Genomic DNA, 26,926 nt, shown 5'->3' on the forward strand with positions numbered 1-26,926 from the left:
TGTACATAACAGACTTTGTATCCTGAAAGTTTTTTTGTTTGTTTATTTTGAGATAGAGTGAGCACATATGAGCAGGGGAGAGAGAGAGAGAGAGAGCATGAGCCAGAGTTGGGGGGGGGGGGCGGGGAGAGAGAATCTCAAGCAGACTCCAAGGTCAGCAAATAGCCCAACACAGGGCTCTATCCCACGACTCTAGGATCACAGCCTGAGCTGAAATCAAGAATCAGACACCCAACTGACTGAGTCACCCAGGTACCCTCCATTCAATAACATAAAACACATTTTCTTATGAAGTGCATGTGGAACATTCTTCAGGATACATCATTTGATAAGGCCCCAAACACATATAGGCAACTCTCTTTTCTGACCACAATGGTATGAAACTACGTATCTACAAGAGGAAATACACAAATATGTGGAAACAACACACCTCTAAACAACCAGTGTGTCAAAAAGAAATCAAAAGGGAAATTAAAAATATCTTTAAACACATGACAGTGGAAATACAACATACCAAACTAATGGGATACAGCAAAAACAGTTCTGGGAGGTAAGTGTATAGCAATAAATGCATAAATTATGAATTGACAGTGATCTCAAGTAAACAACTTAAATTTACACTTCAAGGAACCAAAGAAAGAACAAGAAAGTAAGTCCAAAGTTAACATAAGAAAGGAAGTACATAAGTATAGAGTAGAAATAAATGAAATAAAGACCAGAAAATCAATAGAATGTATCAGTGAAAGTAAAAGCTGTTTCTTCAAAAAGTCACAAAATTGACAAATAGCTAAACCAAGAAAAAAAGACTCAGAAATGAAAGTGAAGACATTACAACTGATACTTCAGAAATACATAGTGTAACAGACTTCTATTAACAATTATATGCCATGAAAAAAAAAATTTTTTAAACAATTATATGCCAACAAATTACATAACTTAGAAGAAATAGATACATTCTTAGAAACATGACTTGCCAACAGTGTTTCAAGAAGAAATAGAAAAATCTAAACAGATCAAAATTGAGTAAAAATATTCTATCTGTAATCAAAAACCTCCCAATGCAGAAAACCCCAGGACCAAATGGCTTCACTATGGAGAATTGTACCTAACACTTAAGTAAGAATTAACACTGGGGCACCTGGGCGACTCAGTCAGTTAAGCTTCCAGCTTCAGCTCAGGTCATGAACTCACAGTTCGTGAGTTCGAGCCCTACCCTGGGCTCACTGCTGTCAACACAGAGCCTGTTTTGGATCCTCTGTCTCTTTGCCCTTGTGTTCTCTGTCTCATAAATAAAATTTTTTTTTTAATTTTTTTTTTAATGTTTATTTTATTTTTGGGACAGAGAGAGACAGAGCATGAATGGGGGAGGGGCAGAGAGAGAGGGAGACACAGAATCAGAAACAGGCTCCAGGCTCTGAGCCATCAGCCCAGAGCCCGACGCGGGGCTCGAACTCGTGGACCGCGAGATCGTGACCTGGCTGAAGTCGGACGCTTAACCGACTGCGCCACCCAGGCGCCCCAATAAAATTTTTTTAAATAAAAGAATTAACACCAATTCTTCTCAATCTCCAAAAAAAAAAAAAAAAATTGAGTAGGGAACACTTCCAAACTCATTCTCTGAGGCCAGCATTACGATGATACAAAACTAGATAAAAGCACCACAAGAAAAGTATACACTAATATCTCTGATGAGTACAGATACAAAATTTCTCAAATTATGAGCAAACCAAATTCACCAACACTTAAAAAGGATTATACATCACAACCAAGTTGGAATTGAAAGCTTTTCCTATAAGATCAGGAAGAAGACAAGGATGCCTGCCAGCATTACTGTTAATGAAGACCAAGAAACAGAGGGCATCTAAATTGGAAAGGAAGAAGTAATATTGTTGCTATTTGTAGACGATATGAACATACGCATGCACACACACACAGACACACACACTTACACTGAGAGAATATCCCAAACTCTCAACTAAAAATCCGTTGTAACTAATTAACAATTTCAGTAAAGTTACAGGTTACAAAATCAACATGCAGAAATCAGGTGCATTTTTTACACTAATGATGAAACATCTGAAAAAGAAAATCCAATTTATAATAACATTAGAAACAAAAAAATTCTTAGGAATAAATTTAACCAAGGAAATGAAACGTCTGTACAACAAAACTCCAAGACTTTGCTGAAAGAAATCAAAACACAAACAAATGGAAATGCATTCTCTGTTCATGGATCTGAATAATACTATTAAAATACCCATACTCCCCTAAATCATCTACAGATTCAGTGCAATCCTCATCAAAATATAAAGGCTTTTTTTTTTTTTACAGAAATGGGAGAAACACTCCTAAAATTTGTACTGAACCACAACAGCCAAAATATCTAAAGCAATCCCAAGGTAAAAGAACAAAACCAGAGGTATCACACAGGTTTCAAACAATACTTCAAAGCTATAGTAATAAAAACAGTATCGTACTGGCACAAAAACAGACACAGAGACCAATGGAACAGAATAGACAGCCCAAAATTAAATTCCTGCATATACGATTTACTGAAATTTGACCGGAGGGCCCAGAACACTCCATGAGGAAAAGAGTCTCTTTAACAAATAGTTTTAAGAAAACGGATAAGCGCATGCAGAAGAATACTAAATCGACACTTTTCCAAAGACAACATGCAAATAGCCAACAGATGCTCAACATCACTCACCATCAGGGAAATGCAGATCAACACCACTATGAGATACTACCTCAATTATGATGGCTGTTGTCAGAATATAGACAACAATGTTGTAGTATGATCAAACTTGCTAAGAGTCTCGAATTTGATTATTTCAACCTTTAAAAAAGGATAATTATGTAATATGATAGAGGTGATAATTATTATTACAATGGCAGTCAAATTACAATATGTAAATATATCACATTAACATGTTGTACACCTTAAATTTACACAATGTCTTATGTCAACATACTAAAAAAACATATTACGGTTTTATTTTTTAATATGTAAAAAAAACACATTGCATTGTAGTTAAGAGCAAGTAGGCATTGGCTTCGATAGCCTTGGTTTGAATTCTGGCTCCAGTAGTGCCTAACAGTGTCCCGGTTATTAACCCCCGTAAGTTTCATTATCCTAACTTATAAGTAAGAATAAAACAATACCCACTTCACAGCACTGTTAAGGGGCTTAATGAGAGAAATCCATGCATAGTGCTTAGCTCAATTGCCTGCACATAGTTGGGGTAAATAAATGTTGGCTATTAGTATTAAATAACCTATATACGTATATACAAGACAACACATGAAAGGAAGAGAGTTTGTATGCAACACTTTCATGTCCAGAAAAAGGAAGTGTCCTACAAATTAAGAAAAATACACAGATGAGGAAAAAGACTTATGGGAAAATAAGCAAAAAAAAAAAAAAAGCAATATACAAAAGATTAAAAAGAGAAATTAGCTTATCAAAAGATACTCAAGGGGCGCCTGGGTGGCGCAGTCAGTTAAGCGTCCGACTTCAGCCAGGTCACGATCTCGCGGTCCGGGAGTTCGAGCCCCGCATCAGGCTCTGGGCTGATGGCTCAGAGCCTGGAGCCTGTTTCTGATTCTGTGTCTCCCTCTCTCTCTGCCCCTCCCCCATTCATGCTCTGTCTCTCTCTGTCCCAAAAATAAATAAACGTTGAAAAAAAAATTAAAAAAAAAAAAAAAGATACTCAAACTATTAATACAGATTCTCCCTCATCAGTTTGATAAAATCAATAGTTTGGCAATACTATTGGTGAAATATAAGGAAAATACAATATGATTAAACCTTACTTAATTTGAAAATATGTATATGCACTCTCTAGAAAACTCTATGTGTAGACCTTAGAGAAAAATATTGCACATGTACATGTAAAAAGATCTTTGTAGGAATATTTGTAATCGCAAATATTTGGAACAATTTTGCATAAGATAAATACCCAGTAAAATGTGGTTTATGCTTATGAAAATCTTATACATAATTTTCCCTTGCAAACTGAATTTGTGTGAAGTTCAAAAATTCCAATGAGAAGCATGTTGTTTGCTCACATAGTTTTACCATATCTTAAAAATTTGTAGAGGAAAAATGGTAAAAACGGTATGAAGATCTTTGAATAGGGATATGTTATACTTGTGTAACTATAGTTAACATCCAATTTTTTTGCCTAATAAAACATACTTTTCCTTGAGATTATATCTACATATATGTGTATTTATGTCACATCTATATATGTGCACATGGGTGTTTGTGTATATATAAAATTTTACCCTGAGAAAATTTTTATATATAGCTATACTCTTAATCAAAAATTTTAAGCATTTAATTTTGTAAACCTTATTTTCCTCAGATACAGATTTATGTTATTTTCCCCTTGATTTTATTAATAAAATTTCAGAAGCTATGTAGGAAACGGGGTCCTAAAGTAAGTATTTTATTTATAATATCTACATAAAATCATTTTAAAATGTCATTTCTAATTTGAATATTTGAAAAAAGTATTTTGTTACAGTTAAAATAATCTGAATTTTCTATGAATTTTCAGATCAAATGTGTCTATTTAAATGTGTATATTAAAATTTGTACCTGAATAAAGTAAGGGGTGTTAAAGTGAAATATAAAATAGAAACCACACTTGAGAATTCCCCGGCAGAAAAAATCATTCAAGCCACATAAACACTTTAAGACTAAATGTACCCCTTTTCATGAGTATAAGCAAACCTTAACTTGGGATATTTCTTGTAAATACCTCTGATAATCATAAAAAAAAACTTATGTCATCATCTTAAAACTGTTTGAGATAATCACTTGTAACCAATCACCTGCCACCTGGAAACCCCCATTATAATAACCAACCACTATTAAAGTCAACAACTTCTTCATTTTACTTTAGAAGCCATTCTGTAACTTCATGTCCCTGAGTTTTATAGTAGTAAGTCCTTGGGGTGCCTGGGTGGCTCAGTCAGCTGAGCATCTGACTTCGGCTCAGGTCATGGTCTCACAGCTCCTAGGTTGGAGCACTGCATTGGGCTCTGTGCTGACACGTCGGAGCCTGGAGCCTGTTTCAGAGTCTGTGTCTTCCTCTCTCTCTGCCCCTAACCCACTTGCATTCTGTCTCTGTCTCTCTCAAAAATAAATAAACATTAAAAAATTAAAAAAAAAGCATTTATATTAGTAAGTCCTTGAATTTGAGGATTCCCCGTTTAAAAACTGTTCTTATATTCCCAATAAACTTATTAAGTATTCTTTATTGACGTGGTGGTTTAAATTTGGTTATTTCTGGAGTTTTGGCAAATGGAACCAGAAAAAGATGAAAGGGAGACCTACTTTAACTCCTTAGGATCTATACAGTCCCAGTAGTTTGCTCCAGGGAGCTAAGTCAAGCAGTAGAAATCCTTACATATGAACAGTTTGGTACAAGCTTTTAATTTTTTCCCATCATTTTATTATTAGCATTGTCCTATGACTCTAGACTTGAGTTTTTTTCCAGTGGATTATCCAAAACATTGTAAGAATAAATCCTTAAGGTGCACAGACTGATAATACTGAAATGTATTTCAATATGCTGGTAATAATGAAATATTGATTCTCTTATGTTACCCTTTTCAGGCCCTCATGACATGACTGAATCTCAAGGAACTCTAATAATTAACCAAATTTCAGTGTTTTCAAACCATGTATCATGGGTCCCCCCAGATTTAGCAGTAGTATATGGTGTATACGTGTGTTCGGCTTGGTTTGAGAGGGGAGAGGGGAGTGCTGATACTGCATAGTGCTGATAGTGGCTTTTTCTCTTGTATGCAGTAGGCTTCCAGGCAAGTTTGTTTGGGTTATTGTTTGGTTTTCTCCAGAAAGGGTTTCATAAAGGATTGCTAAATAGAATAAATTGAAAACTATTTGTTGACATATTAGACGAAGGGTTAGTATCCAAAATCTACAAAGAACTTATCAAACTCAGCACCCAAAAGACAAATAATCCAATGAAGAAATGAGCAAAAGGCATGAACAGACACTTTTCGGAAGAAGACATTGAGAGGGCTAACAGACACATGAAAGGATGCTCAACATCTCATCTTCAGGGAAATAGAAATCAAAACCACAATGAGATACCACATAACATCTGTCAGAATGGGTAAAATGAACAGCTCAGGAAACAACAGATGTTGGCAAGGATGCGGAGAAAGGGGAACAGTTTTGCATGGCGGGTGGGAATGCAAACTGGTGCAGCCACTCTGGAAAACAGTATGGAGTTCCTCAAAAAATTAAAAATACAACTACTGTATGACCCAGCAATTGCACTACTAGCTATTAACCCAAAGGATACAAAAATGCTGATTTGAAGGGGCACATGCTGCACCCTATCAACAGCAGCACTATCAACAAAAGCCAAATTATGGAGAGTCCAGATGTCCATCGACTGATGAATGGATAAAGAAGATATACATAGAATGAATATTACTCAGAAATTAGAAAGAATGAAATCTTGCCATGTACAACATTGATGGAACTAGAGTATATTATACTAAGCAAAGTAAGTCAGAGAAAGATAAATATGATTTCACTCGTGGAACTTAAGAAACAAAACAGGTGAACATAGGGGAAGGAAAGGAAAAGTAAGATAAAAAGAGGCAGGCAAACCACAAGAGACTCTTAAGTAGAACAAACTGAGGATTGCTGGAGGAGTGTTGGGTCAGCGAATGGGCCAAATGGGTGATGGGCATCAAGGAGGGCACTTGTTGGGATGAGCCCTGGGCATTATAGCTAAGTGATGAATCACTAAATTCTATTCCTGAAATCATTACTACACTATATGTTAACTAACTTGGATTTTAATAAAATTTAAAAATCAAAAAAAAAAAAAGAAGAAAGAAAACACTTTGTATAGAGAAGTTATTGTAAGCATAAATGCCTAACTGGAGAAGTCAGGCATCTTTTGTTTACCAGAAATTGGATAATAGGGTCATGAAAGACCCAAATATTTTACAGTTATTAATCAGTACTTTGATCTAATGATTTTGAAAATAGAGTGGAAATATTTACTCTGCAGAATTTTCCTTGACTTCCTCCACTCAATTGCATACACATAGGCAGATAATATTCTTTGAGCTTTCACAGTTTGGAGTAGAAGACATTAGAGACCCTGTACAAGATACTAATGCTGGGTTGTACATTTGTAGCAGTAGAAACGAATACAAGGGAACCTTAGTAAAGTTGAACAAATTGAGGAATTTCTGGGCTAAAATTATTTGCCTCTTCATTTTTTTAATCCATTAGTCATTTGGGCAGAATACATAATAAATATATTTCCAGAATTGATGAGTTCTTAAATCTTAACATTAGTCCATGTCAAAAATGTTTTTTTAACACGGTTAAGAATTTTCTTATAAAGGTGGAAAGCTCCCCTCATTTTCTTAATCTCTGGCTTCTTTCAGTATGGTATGAAAATATTCATCCTGCTGCAAGCAGACATTAGGTACAGAATTTTGTGTTCATTCTTAAAATGTAAATTTCACTAAATTAAGATGCTGCTGAATTTGTTAGTGTGTTTTATTATAATGTGCATGTTTTCTTTTGTAAATTTGTAATTGAATAACAAAAAATTTCTGAGTGACACAATACCTGATCTTAATAAATGTTTCTTTAAACAAGGTAATCTATGAAACAGCACATTAGTTAGAAGTCAGGCAGAAAAAAACTATGCACACAAGCGCTCGTTGTGAACTGGGGGGGAAATCATGGTAAATACAGTCTAATTTTCCGTGATTGCCGATGAAGTTTGTCCCTGTGACTAGAACTAGTACATCTCTTCATGTATAACATGAAATGGCATAATTGATTATGAGAGCCATATAAATCATATGTGCTAAGAAATTAAAGTCCTGGAACTTAAGAACATTTTGAGTTGAACCTTCAAAATCTCGCCATTTCAGGCAAATACCAAAGAATGGTAATTTTGTGTTGGATAATAAGAATAAGTCCTATCTACCTCTGTGTACAGTTGCAACTTAACGATTCTGGAACAGAACACATTGTGTTCAGATCCAGAAAAATTAATAGATTTTATCCGCATGTATTTCTACTGTTTCCTTGACAACTACTATAGATGCTGCTATCACCATGGGGATGGTTCTTCTAAATGAAGCAGCAACATCCAAGGGAGATGTTGGAAAAAGACGGAGTAAGTCTGTGTTGCTATTTTTGTAGTTTTGCTTTAGTCTTAAGGTTCATTTAAATAAAATGGGAAATGTATAAAAGTCCTTAGAAAACAAATTTCTAAAGAAATGTTCTGATTTAAGTGTTTTTGGAGGGCTTTTCTGTTTTGTATTTGTTTGTTTTTTGGGTTTTGTTTTGTTGTTGTTTTACTTTTTTTTTTTTTTTTGGATGTGTGTGTACAAATACTTAAAAATATATTTCTTCCAAAATGGGTGTGGGGGATTTTCTGTGGAATTGCATATAAAGGAAAGCTGTTACCCTTGTCAGGGCTGCTCGGACCCATGTCTACTGAAGCTGAGTCTCCGCAGTAATGTCCACACTACAGAGTGACATAAAATTCTCTGTTCAGAGTCTTCAGAGACTTTATTGATTAAGGCTGTGTTCCTTTTACCCCAAGGACATTCAAGGACTCTGTTTTCACATGGGTTTTGTACACTGAAATATAATACCTTTCCATTACCTCCAAACCTCTTTTGATCAACATTTGAAAAAGGAGTGATCTGTTGACAGTGTCTCTTCCAGGGTCTTTGCCTTTCCCGTTGGTATTCCAAGATTTACAACTGTACGGATTTCCAGCATTCTGTTTCTAAGCAAGTTAGCTAGGTTTTATCCTTCCTTCCTTCCTTCCTTCCTTCCTTCCTTCCTTCCTTCTTTCTTTCATTTATTTTTTTTATCCTTTGATAGAACTATTCCTTTCAGGGGGTTATAGAAAAAAAATACATTTTTATGAAGTAATAGATTTTGGCTAGACAAGGAAGAACATATGAAAAAAATCTACCCTCAGGAGCATAGGTTAGGAACGAAGAGAGGGCCTTAAATTTCCTGCCACAAACCTTTTTACAGTATTATCAGATCCCTATATAATTTTATGATTAAACCCATAATTAAAATTTTTCCCAATACTCTGCATTTCTGGAAACTTTTTACACCCTGAATTTATTTATAGGTATCCAAGAGACACATAATTTATCTTAGTTTAAAATAAAAATCTAGACTTACTTTCTTCTTGTAAGTATCACCTATGGTGACATGTATATAAATAAATCATCGTGATTTCTAAATAGTTGTCTTAAGTGTTAAAATATTTTGGATGTAATTTACAGTTTAGTCTGTCCTTTGTTTTCCCATGATTTACTATTGTAAAGAAACTACTCAAGACTCTAATGCATAAGTAATGTGCAGAATATCATTTTATGATATATCTATCAAACAATATGATGCTCTTGGAAATGACAGATAATGTTTATGTTATTTATTATATGTCCTGTCTTATTAAAGTAGGTAATGGTAAGAAATACATAAATTTTTAATCTTACAACATCTGTGAAGTTTATAAAATCAGTACTTTCAACTTTCCTCTTGGTAGAAATTTTTCCACATATCACTCCAGCCCCAGCACTGTCAAACTATTTATTCATGTGTAGTTTGAGAGGAAGAGACATGGGAAATATATTTTACAATTATTCCTTTTTGATATATAATAATACAGTGGCTGTGATTGTAATTGCTCGGGTCAGAATGATTGTGTCATAGCATTTTCTCACAAGCCTGTTAACTTGTCTGGGCCGCAGTGGTTCATTCAGTTAATTACTACCTCCTCACTAGTACTCACTGAGTTCCGCTCCCTTCCCTATATACGAGGACTTGACTAATACTACTTTGTTCCACTGCACAGAATCAAGTAAATATATTGTTTTACTTAATCATGTACTTTGAGCTTCATTGCCCATGGAGCACGACCAAAGTGGCAAAGGGAATAAAAGGGTTTTACTTAGCTTCTAAAAATTAGAAAAAAAAAAAAAAGCAAGAAAAGAAAGAAAGGATGAAGTGATAAAATACCAAACGTGGTGAGGTATGAAATAAAGCATCATGTAATTAATTATGGGTTTAGTAACATTGTTATAAGCAGGGATGTTTTAACATTGTTACATCTAGTGCCTGGTGTCTGTGATAGTTGGATAGTCCACACATTTTTAAAAAGGTGTTTTTTTCATTTTGAGGTATTCAGCCAGATTTTTACTTTATCTTCTGCCAATATTCATTTGAAGTTCAACTGCATGAACTTTGTCTGAAATGAAATGTCACAGAGGCTGCAATTGAATGCTTTTAAGTGCTTATGACTTTCAACAATTTGTACTCAGAACTGATTGATATTCCTGTAGAATTGAATGAAAACTGACAGATTTCTAGACCATTTTTTGACAGTATCATACCTTACCTACTGCTTGATTTCCAGGATTGTAATTAAACCTGGTCTCAGACCTGCTAGAAGAATACTTTTAAATGTATTTTATCATTATGGAAGTATATAGAACTGCTAACTTTTCCTTGTTCTCCTGTGCCTTAGTATTTCATTTCTTTACTCCTCTTTCTTTTACAATTATTTCAGATTTTTTTCAATATTTTCTAAGAATTACCTGAAACTAATGAAAGTATACAAGTATTGTGCAAATGTTTGATTCTTAAGACATGCTTAGATTTTTCTTATTAAGAGCTAACTCCAATTTCTACTTATTTATGGCATAGATTTAAGTCACTTTCAATTTTTTAAAATGTATTTAAGTTTTTCATAATTCTAAACATGTCTGCATTTAATTGGCTCAGATTTTTAACAAGTATTTTAATTTTATGAACATATATTTTACTAATAGAAATAAATTTTGTTTAAATACCCAATATATTTTCATATGTACTCCCATTGCATATGTTACAGATATTATTACTCTTTTAGAGTAAAGTCTTCCTAACCATAACAGAAAGAAAAGAAAACAAAAAAGTATTTTCCCTATTGTCAACTTGCCTGGTTTAAAGTGGTAGGGGAAACCTAGACCACAGCACCTCTTACTGTAATACTGGCCTTCCCTACCTTCATGAAAACAAACAACTCTTTGACACAATGACCTACAATGTGGGGGGATGTCCCCACTTTGGCTTTCCAGAATCCACATTACTTTGCTCCTGAAGCCTTTATTCTTAACTTTTTGTCCACCAGGATGACTACTTCTAAGTAATAGGCTTTTACCGAAGCAGTAATCTAGTCAATAACCTAAAATAACATTTCCTTGTAAATATTGCATGGCACCTGAAAAAAGTAAAATTATGGTTACTTTTCTGATAATGCAAATGTCTATGCTAATATAGCCAATGCTTTATAATGCAGGGGCTGATAATCATGTTTGTGGTTTTCACATATTTTGTCTTGTTTTGATCCCTCTGGGGCATTTTAGTACTCGTAGGAACTCTCTACGAGAAGAAAACCACCAGAAGACTTAGATCAGTCACTTTTGTTGTTTTCATACCCCAAATAGTCCATTTTCATTGAGAAGAATGTGGAAAATAATGAATACATTGTATTTTGGATTATCTGGTTTGTTGTGCCTGTATGTGCCATGAACTATTAAAATGTAAGTATACTGTTATTAATTGAATGCATTTCAAAAACACGCATTTGGGTTGCATGCGTCTAGACCCTAATATCATTGTCTGTCTCTTTCTAGTAATTTGCCTAGTGGGATTAGGCCTGGTGGTCTTCTTCTTCAGTTTTCTACTTTCAATATTTCGTTCCAAATACCATGGCTATCCTTACAGGTAATATCATTATATTAATGTGTGTGTTTGTGTTTTTAACTAATAAACAGAATTTCCATGGGTAATACATATTTAAAGGCTAACATAAAGTAGCTAACTCATTTGCCAAGTGACTTTAAACTCAGTTAAGCAAGTTTTTGAGCACCTACCATGTGTTCAGCTTAGACTTTGCAGAGGAGTTATTAGGCACAGGCCCTGTTCCCAGGCAGGGTATAGTTTCATTTTAGAGATACGTATTACATATGTATTATATATGTACATATAATAAAATGGGTTTAGCTTTGTGGAATTCATCAGAATTTCTCTCTCTTGTTTTGTCTGTCCATCTGATCATTCACATGCAGATTCTCTGGCTTCCTCAGGTTCATATAGGATACATGTTTCCTTCATTTTATTTCTAGCATCTCTCAGAGCTAACAAAATACAGTGTAGGAAAGCAGTATGAACCCGAAAAGATACTAATTTTACATTTGACAGGTGTTATTCCTTTATTAGTCTAGCACATGGATTTATGCTACAGTTACCTTAGTTGTGGTAGATCCTGCTTTGGGTTTTGTTTTTATCGCACTGCATCATTTTCCTTTTGAATAAGCTTTTATTTTTTTCTCAGAAATTTTAATCAGCTCTCTTGTGAATGATCAGGGTAATAAGCAGATGATACACATCACAAGAGCAAGTTTTGCTAAAAGGACTGCAGAGATTACATGCCAAAGATTTGGACAAATCCTGAGCTAAATCCTAAAAACCTGACAGTCCAGGGGAAAAATATCTATTTGTACAACTAGTTCACTGGAGGAAAAAATAAAGGTGATAGCAGAAGCCAGAGTGACAGAGGTAATAAATGAAAGAATGAAAGAGAGAAATAATCCTAAGAAGAGTAGAAATGTAAGATGTTGATAAGGAAGTAAAAGAAATTTCCTCCCACTGAACTGTTGTGTGTGAGAAGCTTGGTCAGTTATGAACCTAACATAGCACCACGTTCTCAAACGGCTTCCATTCCCAGAAGGGTGTGTCTGTGGCACAAGCATTGTAGTACTTGATTTAAAAGAAAAAAAAATCAACTTGCTCTTCTCCACAAAAGCAGTTTGTAAGGAACGAGAGAATGAGATATAGGACACCATCATCAGAGGAAAAGGAAAACATGCGCAACATTCCCGAAGGCATGCGCTGGTCTGAGAACTTACGGAAAGACATTCATGGCTGTCCGTCTTCACAGAGAGTGAGGCCCTGCGTTTAACCCTGAGGACCAAGGGCTAACTTAATGTACTCATTTGTGGCAGACATACACTGAAGTGGGCTTGCAAAAGAATAGAAGAATGAGTTCTCATCCAAGACCAGATCCTTGACTTTGAGATGAACTGCAAGGACAAGTACACTTTTTTCCTTTAAAACGAATGAAAAAAACTGCCCACTGCTTGCCTACCGCAGATAATACCTGTCCTGTGGATAAAACTGTTAAGCTCTCCCTTCGTGAAAATGCACATTTGAACATAACAGCATACACTAATTTAAAAATCACCTTTAGCCAGGGACGTCAGTTCTAGTTCTCCCTTTTAATTACAATGTCTGAGAATTATAACTTTTGTATCAAAAAAATACCACTGATAGTTTAGAGGTAATTCTGAACACAGTTCTGAATTTTTATTAGTTCCTCATAATTTTGAATTCTGTTTAATCTACAGTCTTTCATTTCTTCTGTATGTAGTCATCTTTACGTGTTTTATTTCTGTTTTGACTTCAATCTTAAACGTCACAAAATCTTAAACCTTTACACCCTTCATGATATTTTCTCAGTACTTCACACTGTTATTTTTGTTGATCTTTCTAACTTTTGAAGGGGATAGGATCTGCATGAAATATTTATCCTGTTTCCTTCAATCTGTCCCACATTTTAGTCTTAAGGGTTTTTTTGTTGTTGTTTTTCTACAGTATCAGTAGGTTTCACACCATCACTAACTCTCCTAGGTTCTCTGTTAGGTTTCAGTAAGCAAACTTCCTGGATTTAAATTCCTGATCTGTTACTGGATGTGTGACCTTGGACAAGTTACTGGACTCTTCTGAACACTGGTTTTCTCATTTGTAAATGGAAAAAAAATTTACATGCTTCATAAGACTCTTGTCAGGATTACATGAGAGAATGCATGTAGATTACTTAACACATTACCGGATACATGGTAAATGGCACATAGTATTAATTACTCAATAACTGTAAGTTGCTAATTATCAGTATTAATTATTCAGTAACTAAGTTGCTAATTATCATTAATTCAGATGTAAATATTTCAAACTCATTTGTATTTAATCTCCTTTCCTAAGCAGGATTTTCTTTACACTGAAGATTACGTAACTGTTTTATATTTGCATGATTCAGTTGAGTGAAGAACAGATTTTCCCTGAACCTTTTGATGAACTTAATTGGACTCCTGAGTCCCTTGAAACTACCAGTGAAATATCAAGATTATTAAGAATTTGGTCTAATTACCATCTGAGCCATGGTTCAGAAAGGAAATTTTATTCCAGGAGTAGCAATGAATTCCTTTTGTATATTAAATAAAGATTAACTTTAGGCTTGTCCCATCTTCAAAGAAAAGCAAAGAGCTAGTAGTGATACACGATAGTCTTCAGTAATGGGTAATTTCCCATTATTTTTCAGGGACACACTTTGACCTACAAAAAATCAAAAAATTTCCATAAAAGTACTTATGACCCATGTCTCTCGTTTGGTAAAAAACTAAAATGAACCATTCTCTGTTAATTACCACTTCGCTTCCTGTTTATAAAACTCTTTAGAGAGAGAGAGTGGCAGAATGGACAGATAATATTTACAGTCAGAAGAGTGGAGTTCAAGTTTAATGTATATTATAGTGATTGAGAGCTCTAACTCTGCAGTCACACAGATCGGAGTTTGAATCTTAGACCCTCTCTTCACTAACTTTGAGACTTGGAGTTAGTCACTTAAGTTCTTGGTCTCATTTTTCTTCATTTCTAAAATAGTGTTTTAGTTTCTTTATGGGGTTTGGAGACAGGCTCGGTTGTTAGGTTTGTGTCACGTTAACGTTAATGCTGTATCGTTTGCCAAGATACTTAACTCTGCTGAATTTCTTTCTTCATTGGTAAACTTGGTAGAACACCTGTCTCAGAATGTTGTGGGGAAAAATTATATAAATCGTAGAGCCTGAAATGTAGGCTTCTCGATAAATATTGCTTCGCCTGCGTCTTACCTTTACAATAACTTCAGCATTTTACCTCATTACATTTGTGTTCAGCATTTTACTTCATTACATTTTTCACTAAGTATTCATACAGAACTGTTTCGTGCATTCAAGTCATTTTCATTCAGTAATACTGTATGGTATTATAGAGAGAAGTCCTTGAAAATACCTTTTTTGTATCTCCAAAGTGCTGTGCACATAGTAGGTGCTCTTCATACTAGTTGAACGTTGAACTCAAAAACATTTTTTATTTATTCATCATCTAAATGCAATAGGAACCGTTAAGATAGAAAAGTAGCGGGGAAAAAAAGAGTACTGGTTTGCCACATTGCACAACTCCAGAAGATGGAATTTACATCAAATGACACCCCATGGAGTTGTCAGGGTATTCCACACACCTAAAGGGATGTGTGGTGTGTTGAAAGATAATTATTTCAGAAACCAGAGCTATAAAGATACTTATTGCAAACTCAGATTGATTCTTAGCTGGCTGACATCAAATATTAAAAATCTATTATTAATTAAAATTGCGTATAATGGACATAGAAACTATCTTCTATTGTTTTTTTTAAAAAAATACTTGTATTTCCTGATGTCCTTGGCTATTTTGAGAGATAATTGAGTAAAAAAAAAATGGATTTACCTTCAGTAATGGAAAATACACAAATAGCTGGAAATGAGAGCTATTCATATGAATTTTGAGAAAAGTATGATACTGAATAAGTACAGCAGGGCCAAAAAATCCCAGGGTACAGTATTATAGCAGTATCACATTAATTTCTATATCTTACATGTGGATCTTTCATCTGTAGAGACCATATTAAATATAGCCTTGAGCCGTACAGATATAAAAATAATATCAAAATGGTGTGGTGATCAGCCCAAAATACATGTAACTGCTAAGAATTTCACTGGGATTGTCTTTCTCCTGCTGGGTTCCAGCTTTGAAGAATGACATAAGTGACCAAAGATGTAGAGAGGATTCGGGGAAGAGCTGGAATGCTCTAAAGGCACCATTGTCTGGCCCTTCTCTTGTATAGATAAGGAATACAGTGCTAAATCTTGTAATAATACTGTGCAAATGGAAATTGAATCTTAAGGACTATTTTTTCCATATTGTTGTATTTCATTGTGGTGTATTGGAAAGTGATCTGGACTGAGTGAGAAGATATGATTTGGACCATGGCACTTTAAAACTGTAACCTCAGGCAAGTCTTTTAATCTTCTCTGAGCCTCAGTTTTCCTCATCTTTCAAATAAAGGCCATAATATTTATCTCATGAGTAAGACAAGTTGTAGCAAACTATCGTTTTACAGATGTAAGATAACTTTTAACTGTGAGACCCCACATTCGTCGTGGGCTACTGTGCTTAGCGGCTTTACAGACAAGCCCTCAGATACAAATCTCAAGCAATAGACTCTGACCCATGGAATTAACCATCTGACAAGCAGTATATTTTTAAAATACTCCTATATGTGCATACGCACTCCACTCCAAACAAAATATAATTTCATTTAGTTACCTGTGTTTTATTACTTTAAGGAGGAAAGCAGAACCAAAACAAATGACAGAAATATACTGAACTCTGCCTAGGACAGATGTAGTCTCAGCCCTTTTTCAACTAACGAAAATGTCAAGATAATAAAATAAAATACAAGTCTCTGAAATATGTACTAAGATTTTTTAATTTTTTAATGTTTGTTTATTTTCGAGAGAGAGTGTGTGTGTGAGCAGGGAAGGGTCAGAGAGAGAGGGACACACAGAATCCAAAACAGGCTCCAGGCTCTGAGCTGTCAGCACAGAACCCAACACGGGACTCAAACTCACAAATCCTAAGATCATCACCTGAGCTGAAGTTGGATGCTCAACCGACTGAGCCACCCAGGCGCCCCTCTGTACTAAGATTTTTAATCAACATTTGGTAATTTCAGCAGTAAATACTAGGAACCTCTACATAAGGCCAAAATAATTTTTGTAGAAATTTGTTTTGTTCCTTGACGTTTTGTACTGCACATTCCAAGCCCTTCAACCTCAGAACACATAGTCTGAGCAGACACACACACACACACAGATAGCTCTCGAGGGTCAGTTCCGTCTTGAAAGTGCAACTTTCTCCACCATCCACCAACCCACTGAAAACAGGAAAAGCATAGGGAGCTCCCATGGCCTAGAAGACTTTGTGCTTCTTCACCTTTCCCCCAACCTTAGTCCACACACTAGCTTTATGTTTTACCCCAGAAATAGTATCCACATTCCTGATCATGTCTAATCATTAATAATCATGTTAGACAAACTGTTACTAAGTTTCTCTGTGTTCAGGCCGTTTAGAGAAGTGGCCTTGGCAGTAGATTTGACCCCTGGTGCCCTGTGCGACCATAGATATAGAAAGGTTTCCATACTCAAAGATCTCTTCCCTTCTCCTAATAAAGTCCTGAATTTCCTTAGGCCTTGTTTTAGATCATTTCCTTCAGACTTGAAACTTTTTCTGGGTTCAGTAATTTATTATTACAAAGCAAAGAAGCAGGTTAAAGAGGCCTAGCTAACAGCCATAATGTACTTCTCCCTTGCAGTCCCTTAGAACATTTAATATAAAGGTTAAAAAAAAATCTCAAGAATAGGAATCATTGAGTTCCACCAACTACAAGGCCAAACAGGAGTGAAAAATCAAGTAGTGGGCCATCCATGCTGTCTGGAAAGAAGCAAGGCTTTTCCTGTCTTCTATACTTTTTTTTTTTTTCAAAACCAAAATGAAGTGTGAGCAACTGCTGATTGAACACATGAATGATTTCTGTAAGACAGAGTGTCTTGTAATCAGGTCTCCCTGACCTACTTTGAGAATAGGCAGTAAGTATAGTACAGAAGAAAATTGTGTCTACCTGAAGAGCTCAGAGAACTTAACAAGCTCCCAGTTGGACAGAATTCATTCATTTAAGAGCATTGTGTACATGCTGGTTTTTTTTAAACAACAAAAGACAGTTTAAGGTAAGTAAAAACAAAATGCACGCCACTGTTTCATCCCTATTTAAATATTTCACAGGAAGAAAAAAGGAATAAACATGCTGTGCATATAATCAGTGTCTCCAGTGACCAAAACCAGAGGTCTCTTCTCGTTCTACAACCCACATAATCATTCTAGCACTTTGGTTGACCAGCTCCTCTTTGAAACGTTTTACCTTGGATTTTGTAACATGATACTTTTACACCTTCCTTTTTCCTTCCCAGTTATTTCCCACTTCCATATGCAAGTCAGATCCTGACCACCTTTCTCCTGAGATCTAGAACCAGACCTGAATACCACATTACCACCTCACCCCCCACACGGCTAAAGGGCAGCCTCCTCTGTGCTCCAAACCTATTTTCTGCTCTTCTCCCCATTTTCCCTAAGACGATGTTCTTCTCACAGTCCTAGAGGAGTCACTCGTCTGGGCCTCCATCACTTTCTGTTCCCACTGCTGCCCTCTTGATACACGTGGGCCTTTTTCAGACTATCCCCTAAGCTTATCTCCCAATGTATAGTCATTATCTTCCATAAGCAATCACTTAGTCTAGAGTAATACAGAATTAAGATATGCACAGATTATGTTGCTTTATCAAAATCCATTAATGGATAATAACAGGAAAGAGGGAAAAAGCTAATACATATTCCTTTACATGATCTAGATAAGCAAAAAGGAAAAAAATATGAAATTTTTCATAATCAACACCTAGGTTATCGATGTCAATTCTTTGGCTTGTTTATCTTTTGAACCTAAGAAGGGATTATACCATCCATATTTTATAAGCTACTTTATCCCTCTCATATACATCATGATAGATTTTAGTGCCATTAAGTATTCTACAATATGATTTTACTAGCGACATAATACTCCATTGTATCCATCACCTTAAATTCTTTCAAGTTTGATTCCGTCTGTGTCCTCTATTTCTTCTTATAACACACACAGCCTTCATCATACCCTATGACGTAGTAGTAGACGAGTCAGCACCTATTGCCTGTGACCACATCTGGCCGCCTGGCCATTTTTGTGTGCCACGTCAACTAGGAAGTGTGTTTACAGTTTTAAGTTAAGGGGTGGGGGATATCTTGTGATGTGTGAAAATTATTTAAAATTCAAATTTCAGTATCCGTCAAGAGTTTTATCAGTACACAGCCAGATTCATTTGTTTCTATATCGTCTATGGGCTGTATTTGCACTACAACAGCTTAGTTGAGTGGTTTCAACAGAGACTTCTAGCCCACAGTGTGTATTCACTTTCTGGGCCTTTTACAAAAAGTGTACGGACTCCTCATTTAGACATACTGAATACAACACAATGTTATTGTCATTCTTTGGCACATTTCTGCACTCAGCCCCTTTAGCCTAAGCCACTATCGCTTCATTTAACTTATTCTCAAAGTCAGAGTTTTGCCTTATATGCTTGTTTTTCAATTCCTCTAACACTTTGACTTGCCATCATATCAAGTATATCACTGTGCTATACTTAATTTTGTCTGGGTCTTACTTTCCTCTGGAAGAGAAATATAATGGCCATGACCTTTAGTCATTACATGTGTTACGACCACCCTTCTATACATGATATTCTCGTATGCGATAGGTGGTCAATAAGTCTTTGCAGAATACTGATTGAGATGGACAATGTTTGGCCCAAATTTGAGACAATAACTACCATTTTAAACAATGTTTCTCTAGAAAAACTTATTTTGAATTTCAGATAATAACCTTGCTACCAACTTTTAGAACCTTGGTTCTCAGCAAGTCAAGGACTACATTTTTATGTAAATAAAATGTGTGCTAGTGTGAGGGAGTAATTAGGAAAGAGCCGGACCTGGAAGGTGTTTTGAGATTTCCATCCCACCCCTTCTTTGTATACACAGTCTCCTCTGCATCAGTGATGTGCTCTAAACAATAATCAAGTTACACAGACTAGAAGGGAATAGTTGCGCCCATTTAAGCTAGAAAAAGGGAGAGTTTCTGGGACCTAACTGTGCTGGTTCTACCCGGCTCTCTAATCCTCTTGTGTAGAACTCACCAGCCTGGCCTCCAACTTCTACTACTACTTGAGTTCGTTGACCATACATACAGCCACTTCAAAGCCGGTCACAGTAGTCAGTGTCTGTCACACACGTGCCGACTACCATGAACTGTGAGGAAAACCATTCATGACAGGGTGGAGGAGAGTCTAGACAGAAGTTGCTGGTGGCACCCAAGGCAGCTGCTCCCTCTCTGAGGAAAGCAGCCACAGCCCTGAAAAATACATTTCAAATAGGAGGCTACTCTGGTTTGCTATTCAACAGTTTTCGTATTACACAAGTATTTAATACCTTTTTACAGTAAGCATTATTGGAAAGATAATATCCAAGCATTATTAGAAACATAAATATATGAGAACTGTTATGCCCTAAAATTACTAGACAGGTAAATGAAAAGAAAAAAAAAAAAAAATCTTGTCAGAACTTGATGTGTAAGACTGAGGGACAAGTCCCGAGTGGTGAAATCCATATGAAACATTCATACTGGAATATACGTTGGCTATTTAATATTAATATTCATGTTAATATAGAATGATTACCTAGAGAATAACAGTGTACCCTTCTCTAAGAAGCATTTTAAGCAAACAGTTTTGACAGGCTTCAAGCTGTCCAATGTCTTCAAACACTTGTAAACTTATAACGCTTTTTATAAAAAGGATTTTAACCATAAAAGAACAGGAAGTACTCTGTTAAACTTATCCTTCATTGTAGAACAATAGTATCAGTTCAAGATAAAATATATATTTGTCATTGCACAAAAGAATAAAAACAAAGGATTGTTTTAACAGCTTTTTAGAAGAAATAAGTATTTTAGTTTGGGAAAAATCCCTAGCATGAACCAATAATGTGGTAACTAAGGATTCTTAGTTTATTTTAATATTAAGATACAGAGATCCTTTTATTTTGTAAATTCAACATCTAAAAATGATAGAATCTTTTTTGCTTTTCCAGCTCCCAAAAGTTAGGAAGTATAAGATGATCACAGGGGTCATACTACTGTTTTTGCTCTTACGGTAATGTATTTTTAGCGGTGATAAAAGGTGATCTTTAGTGCACCACACCTTGAAATGTTCAGACCACGTTTAGAAAACAAAAACCAACACCCTACAAATCCTCAGTTTTGTTAAAGTTATAATTTTTTCAACTTTACATTTTAAATTGTTTATGATCAAGTTTTCTTTTTATCATTAACCCTCCTTCTTCAGTTAGCTTTAATCTTTAGGGGAAGCTTAAAATGCATGACGGAAAATGCCGGAGTTCCTCTCCAAAGGCCACATCCACGTGCATTGCCATCAGTGTTAAGGATTGTGTGGCCTGAACGGCAGCCGCTGCTGAATGCGCCGGGGACGTTTCCTGCAGACATTCTTGTTCTCAGAGGGGGTTAGCCTTGCGGTACCTCAGCCAGAACTTGCTAGTTTGAAAACAGAAGCAAGGTCTTGTTGCATCTAGGTATCAGCACATGATTTCCACCCTTTACTAATTCCTCAGAGACAGATATACAGAGTAATTGTTTTAGTTTGCATAGCATGTTTACTTTATAATTTACATTATATAACATTTTAAGTATTTACTGCAGATTTTATGTAAGGTTTTATTTTTTTTAATAGTGTTTACTTTGAGCACATAGTGTCACTAGGTTTGCAAAGTACAAGCTCTAGAAAGAACTCTGGAGATCATCCAAACAAACGTTCTTCTCACTAATGAGGAAACCGAGGTTCAGAAAGACCAAGAAATATATGACGAGGATATTATAAACATCCAAATATTAAACTTACTAAGCTTAGTTTTCCAGCTACGTGGCTTTTTAGCTACAGTAACCATTAACTTCATTTTCATTTTAGTGTTTAGTTAAAACGTGGTTTGTCTCTGGTTGTCCTCCAAAGTTGTGTTGTCAAGACAAAAAAACCACCACGTGTTAGAAAAAGTTACAAATCTCAAACAAAGTCAGTCAATGTTTAAACTGACTTACCATTCTGCAAGTTCTATTTCTGTTCATAGATTAAAACTTTGCTTAGGGAAGTTAAAAACAGCGATCTTCTGTTTTCATTTCTGTATGGACAAGCATCCATTTGTGTTTCCTCAGAATCTGATGACACCATTTACATGTACGTTCTTTTTGGTTCAATATAATTCAGTTATATATTTCATTTAAAAGAGATCAAGTGTTTAGTTATTTTGTGTAAGTGAATGAATTGCGGATTCAAGAGAGAAAAGAATTTTGTTTTAATCCATCCACAGTTTTTATTCTAACTTTTACTTACATTGCCAGTTTAAATGCTGATTTAACTATGCTCTAACCAGCAATGAGAGCAGTTCATAGAAATAGGGTATTTTACCCAAACTTAAACACCACTAGTTCAAGTTCTTATCAGCATCTCTCCCACCCCTGCCTCTTCTCCCCACAAGCGTGACCCCATTTCAGGAACTAGTTCAGAGAAAATGCCCCGATAAGAAAGGAAAATGAGGTGAATTAATTATAATTATGACATTTTATATTACATTTACATGTAGTAATTTAGAATGAATAAAAAGCATATTATGTTTCCTTGTTTTCAGCATATAATTTTCTTTCTTTTTCAGCTTTTTAATTAAATGAAGCCAAGTGGGATTTGCATAAAGTGAATGTTTACCATGAAGATAAAGTGTTCCTGAGATATATTTTGAATTCTTGAGTTCATTTCCACATTGTGATAATCTAGCTTATTCTTGTGTAATTTTTTTTTAAATGTGAGTTTTCCTGGTAAATTTAAGTTATGGAAGTAGATGGTTCAATTTCATATTAGCACTGGAAAGAACAAAGGAGACATTGAAATGTTTTCGAGCATATTATAGTCAGTGTATGCCTTAGGACTGAAATAAATGACAATGTAATTATCAATTCATGTGCTAGAACTGTTCACTCATTAGTAAGGAAAACCACAATGTTAGTAAGAGGAAACTATGAAATATATGTTAAAGAATCCTTAAGGTTGTACAGAGATAAGGTGTATGCATGAAAATGTCACAGTGAAACTCTACTCTGTCACTTCAGTATAAAGGATACGTGTATGATTACAAATAATGTTTTGTTCTTATTAATCATAATTAGATAAAGAGGGAGCTGGATGAATAGTGCCTATAACTGGAAGCCTAACCTGGGAAGTGGAGGTTTGTTCCTAAGATACAAATTTTAAAGCAAACAGGACTAAATCAACAAGCTTGAAGGCATCAGATGAGGGAAGCCTCCCGCCCAAACTAGACATTAATTCCTCTCTGACTTTAGAGGTATCAGACGTCAGAGCAGTCCTTCTCTCATTTCACTTCCGGGACGACTTCTCGGAGCTGACTGGTTGCTGAAATGCTACCGTTTTAAAATTTAGATGTTAAGTTGAAACCCTCTTTAGTTTTAAATACATCTTCAGCTAGAGCACTGTGATAGACTCACTGAGAATTCTTTCTGTAGGGGTGGGGCGCAACGGGCTTCCCTAGCCTTCTCTGCTTTTCCCAAGACATGGAAACTTCCCAGCAGTGTGGATGAACCTGGAATCAGAGAAGTCTGGTTATGTACCTGCTGGGCCCCAGAGTTTGGGGGAATTAGTCATACTTTTTCTCTGTCTTCCCTCTTTGGAAAGTGTGAAATGAAACCAAAATTAGACTATAAAAAAAGAAAAAATCCAGGAATCCAGACTTAGAACTACAAAACTAACCCAGTGTGGCCATTTTCCCTATGTTCCATGGTAAAAGTTTGCAATTACAACTTGGTTCCCTGAATCCAGATAGCTAGAGAGTAGTCATGCTGTACATGGGTGACTCAGTGAAGCTTTCTATTATGTTTGTATGCCCTCTTTTAATTTATGAAGCGCTTTGGTAGATTTTTTTTTCTTTACAACAACCCTGTAAAGTAGACAGGAATATAAATTTTGTCTGACTTACAAAAGCACTAGAAGCTGAAAGCTGCAAAGAATAGAAAAACAGAGCCTGTAACCGGGCTTTCAAACTCTCAAACCTGAATTTTTATTTTCTGTGGTGCTAAACAGTTGAGAAACACAATCAGCTCAATCAACTTTCTTCTTTTTCTTTTTTTTTTTTTTTTTAAGATTTTGTCATCTAATTTTCATTAAGATCCAAATAATAGACCATGGAGAACTTTGTTGGTTAGGAGTTTCAGGTACACAGTTTCAAACAGGGACCAGGTGTACATCCACTGAATTTACTTATTTTGTACCTTTATGAAATTAATAAAGAATGGGAAATATCAAAGCCTATAGGGGCATATGAAGCTAAATTCCAGGGCAGTATGTGTGCTAGCAGGAAGCTGTCTTGTCAAAACATGATATGCGGTGAAAATTGCATAGTAATTCAGAACTATATTCACCTTACTACATATAGTAATTCAGAACTATATTCACCTTACTACATATTCCCAAATCTGTTATTAAAAAGCACATTAGTTCCCCTAGTTCCTGTTCAAAGATTGATAGGTTTAGTACTGAAATGTCACTTATGGAAAAGCATTAAATGATCATGATCATTTATTTAATGCCTATCCCTACGTAGCACTTGACATGTACATGTAACTCCATTGAGTATTTGTACAGTTTCTAAGATTCTTTGAGAAAAGACATGCAATTGAAGTTTGAGACCAGATTTTACATGTAAACATATCTTTATTATAATTATGTTGGTCTGTTCCCTTAAGGCTGAGAGTTCTTATTAAACAACATACATCTAGTCTCTATAAAGCTTAACATAGTGTTCAGTCGTGACCAAAGTCAGACAATGGCCCAGGTAAGGAGAACTTCCCTATCCCAGATTAGTAAAAGTTTTCTAGCCTATATTATGTAATTTCCTCTCAACATTAATTTTATGCCAACTATAAAGACAGTTTGTTTGTTTTTTTTTTTTTAGCATTGTATAGCTTACAAAGCTGTTGCTTTTCTAGACTGTTGTTGCATTAGGGAAGTGATTCTAGAAGGAAATAAACTGCCTCAAGACAAGTTGTTACTGGAAAGTGCTACAGGCAAAAACTACAAAGAGTGGTTCAAATGGAGTTTGCTTTCAGAAGTTTGCATGTGGAAAACCACACATGTGATATAGGCTACCTTTACCTTTGCCAAACAATTCACATTGAAAAATTAATTTGTATCTACTATGCTATATCCTCCAGCATCACTTTTCAACCCTATTGACTGTTTTGAAGACTCCCTTAAAAACTGGTGTGTTTCACCGTCTCCAGTTAGAATAAAAAGAATGGCTTTCCTACTTAGAATAAAAAAATCTTAACATACAGTTCCATCTAAAGGAGTTTAATTTCTAACATCTGATGAATAAAATGCTGCATTTTGCTCAGCTGACTGTTCCTTTCATCAGATATTTCACATGAGTAAGCCTACGAGTGTTGTGTGTATACTGTAATTTTCTTTTGCGTATACAGTAATATCCCTTGTCAATTAGCAATCCAACAAGCATGGTGATTTAGGGAGATTAGATCTTGTAACCATAGAGCTTGACAAGTACTCCCTTTCTTGCTATTAGGAGAACCTCCCTAAAGGTACGTGAACAGAGTAGTTATTTCTAAACAAGGCATATTATTTTGAGATCAAACACAGTAAACACTGCATTTTAAAAGTACTGGTAACAAAGGCAAACACATTAACTAGAGCATCTAGGAACAAAACAGTTGAGTGGACTTCAGGAGACAGTGTTCCTCAGAGCTCATTAACCATTCGGTTTAAAATATTAAAACAAGAGGTTTTTCATATTCTAGCAAGAAGCTGTACTGGGCCAAACCAATAATTTATCTAATAGAATTTTTCTAAGAGTGGGAAAAGGGGGACCATAGTAGTCACACTAAAATGGTACAAGTATGTTCATGTTAGCCTCTGAATTCCGTTATTTAATTCATGACCGTATGTCATTTATGACTTTCCATACTCCTTTTGTTATCTACTTATGTCTGAAATATATATATGCTGTGTTTTTATCATATAACAGTCTTAAGTATATACAAAGTTTTAATAAAGTATCACACATTTGGACTATAATAGGAAAATCAGGTCACTTGTTGGTACGTGTAATTCCATTAAAAATGACGCATACATATAGGCAATGAAAATAGCAAGATGAAAAACTGTAAGGACTCATGCACTCCACAGAAACACTAGGAAAACTGGCAGTGTCCCTCACTATTGCTTGAAGTCTGAAAGATAGTGAAAGGTTGACAGCAACCCTATGAATGCTTAAACAAAATATGACTGAAACTCAGATGGATAGTTTAATAGCATTTTAATCTTAGTCTCCCCAGTCAGCAGTGGTCTTAAAAATGGCAGCCTGTGTACCTGACTGTAGAGGAGGCAGAATGCTCCTGTTCCTAAGGAATAGTGTTTTGACCTGAGGATTACTGGGAGAATTCAGCCAAGGGGTTTGTCTTTGTTTCACCTAACTCGAATTCCTCAGGGTAGAAAAGTGACTACTAGGGTGTTTCTCTGAAATAATGAAATGAATTTTTGCCTCAGGCAGGAGCATGGTAACAGTTGTGACAGACATAGACACAGGGCTGAATGCCTGAATGAAAGGAAGAGCTGGAGAGTGAATTACTTTGGGGAATAAAGGCTTTGAGAAGCTGCCACGTGCCAAAGCCCAGACCAGGATGCATCCTCAGAAAAGATCTGAGAAGACGCTAAGCCTTTGCCTCTTGCTGATGTTTACACCCAGCCCAAGCAAGACATGAAGGCTAGAGCACAGTTGTAAACTCCCTGGATAAGTGCTCAAGGGTGCCCCAACAGAGTCAGTCTGCAAAGGTCCAGGGGACTAGTTTCTTGTTTCTTTTTCTCTCTTTTGTCTGCAGGCACTTAAGGACACCTCTGTCAAACCACTAGCTGA

At 35.6% G+C, this 26,926-nt stretch overlaps 1 protein-coding gene and 1 long non-coding RNA gene across 2 annotated transcripts in view; both read left to right on the forward strand.

Annotated features, from left to right (window-relative positions):
- Positions 1-26,926, forward strand: part of TUSC3 (tumor suppressor candidate 3) — a 591,066-nt gene that overhangs the window by 525,646 nt on the left and 38,494 nt on the right. Inside the window, exons 8-9 of the mRNA XM_047092210.1 lie at positions 8,124-8,198; positions 11,731-11,821. Of these exons, the coding sequence (XP_046948166.1) occupies positions 8,124-8,198; positions 11,731-11,821 (166 nt within the window). The remainder of the gene's footprint in view (positions 1-8,123; positions 8,199-11,730; positions 11,822-26,926) is intronic.
- LOC124521025 (uncharacterized) lies at positions 18,016-25,393 on the forward strand. The gene is made up of 2 exons (XR_006964440.1): positions 18,016-21,514; positions 22,646-25,393. It is a non-coding gene; the product is annotated as an uncharacterized LOC124521025 (long non-coding RNA).

Source organism: Lynx rufus, unplaced genomic scaffold, assembly GCF_022079265.1.
Source record: "Lynx rufus isolate CCGP_SWC_20201006 ecotype Redwood Valley unplaced genomic scaffold, mLynRuf1.p SCAF_3, whole genome shotgun sequence".
In the NCBI taxonomy this organism is placed as follows: Eukaryota; Metazoa; Chordata; class Mammalia; order Carnivora; family Felidae; genus Lynx; species Lynx rufus.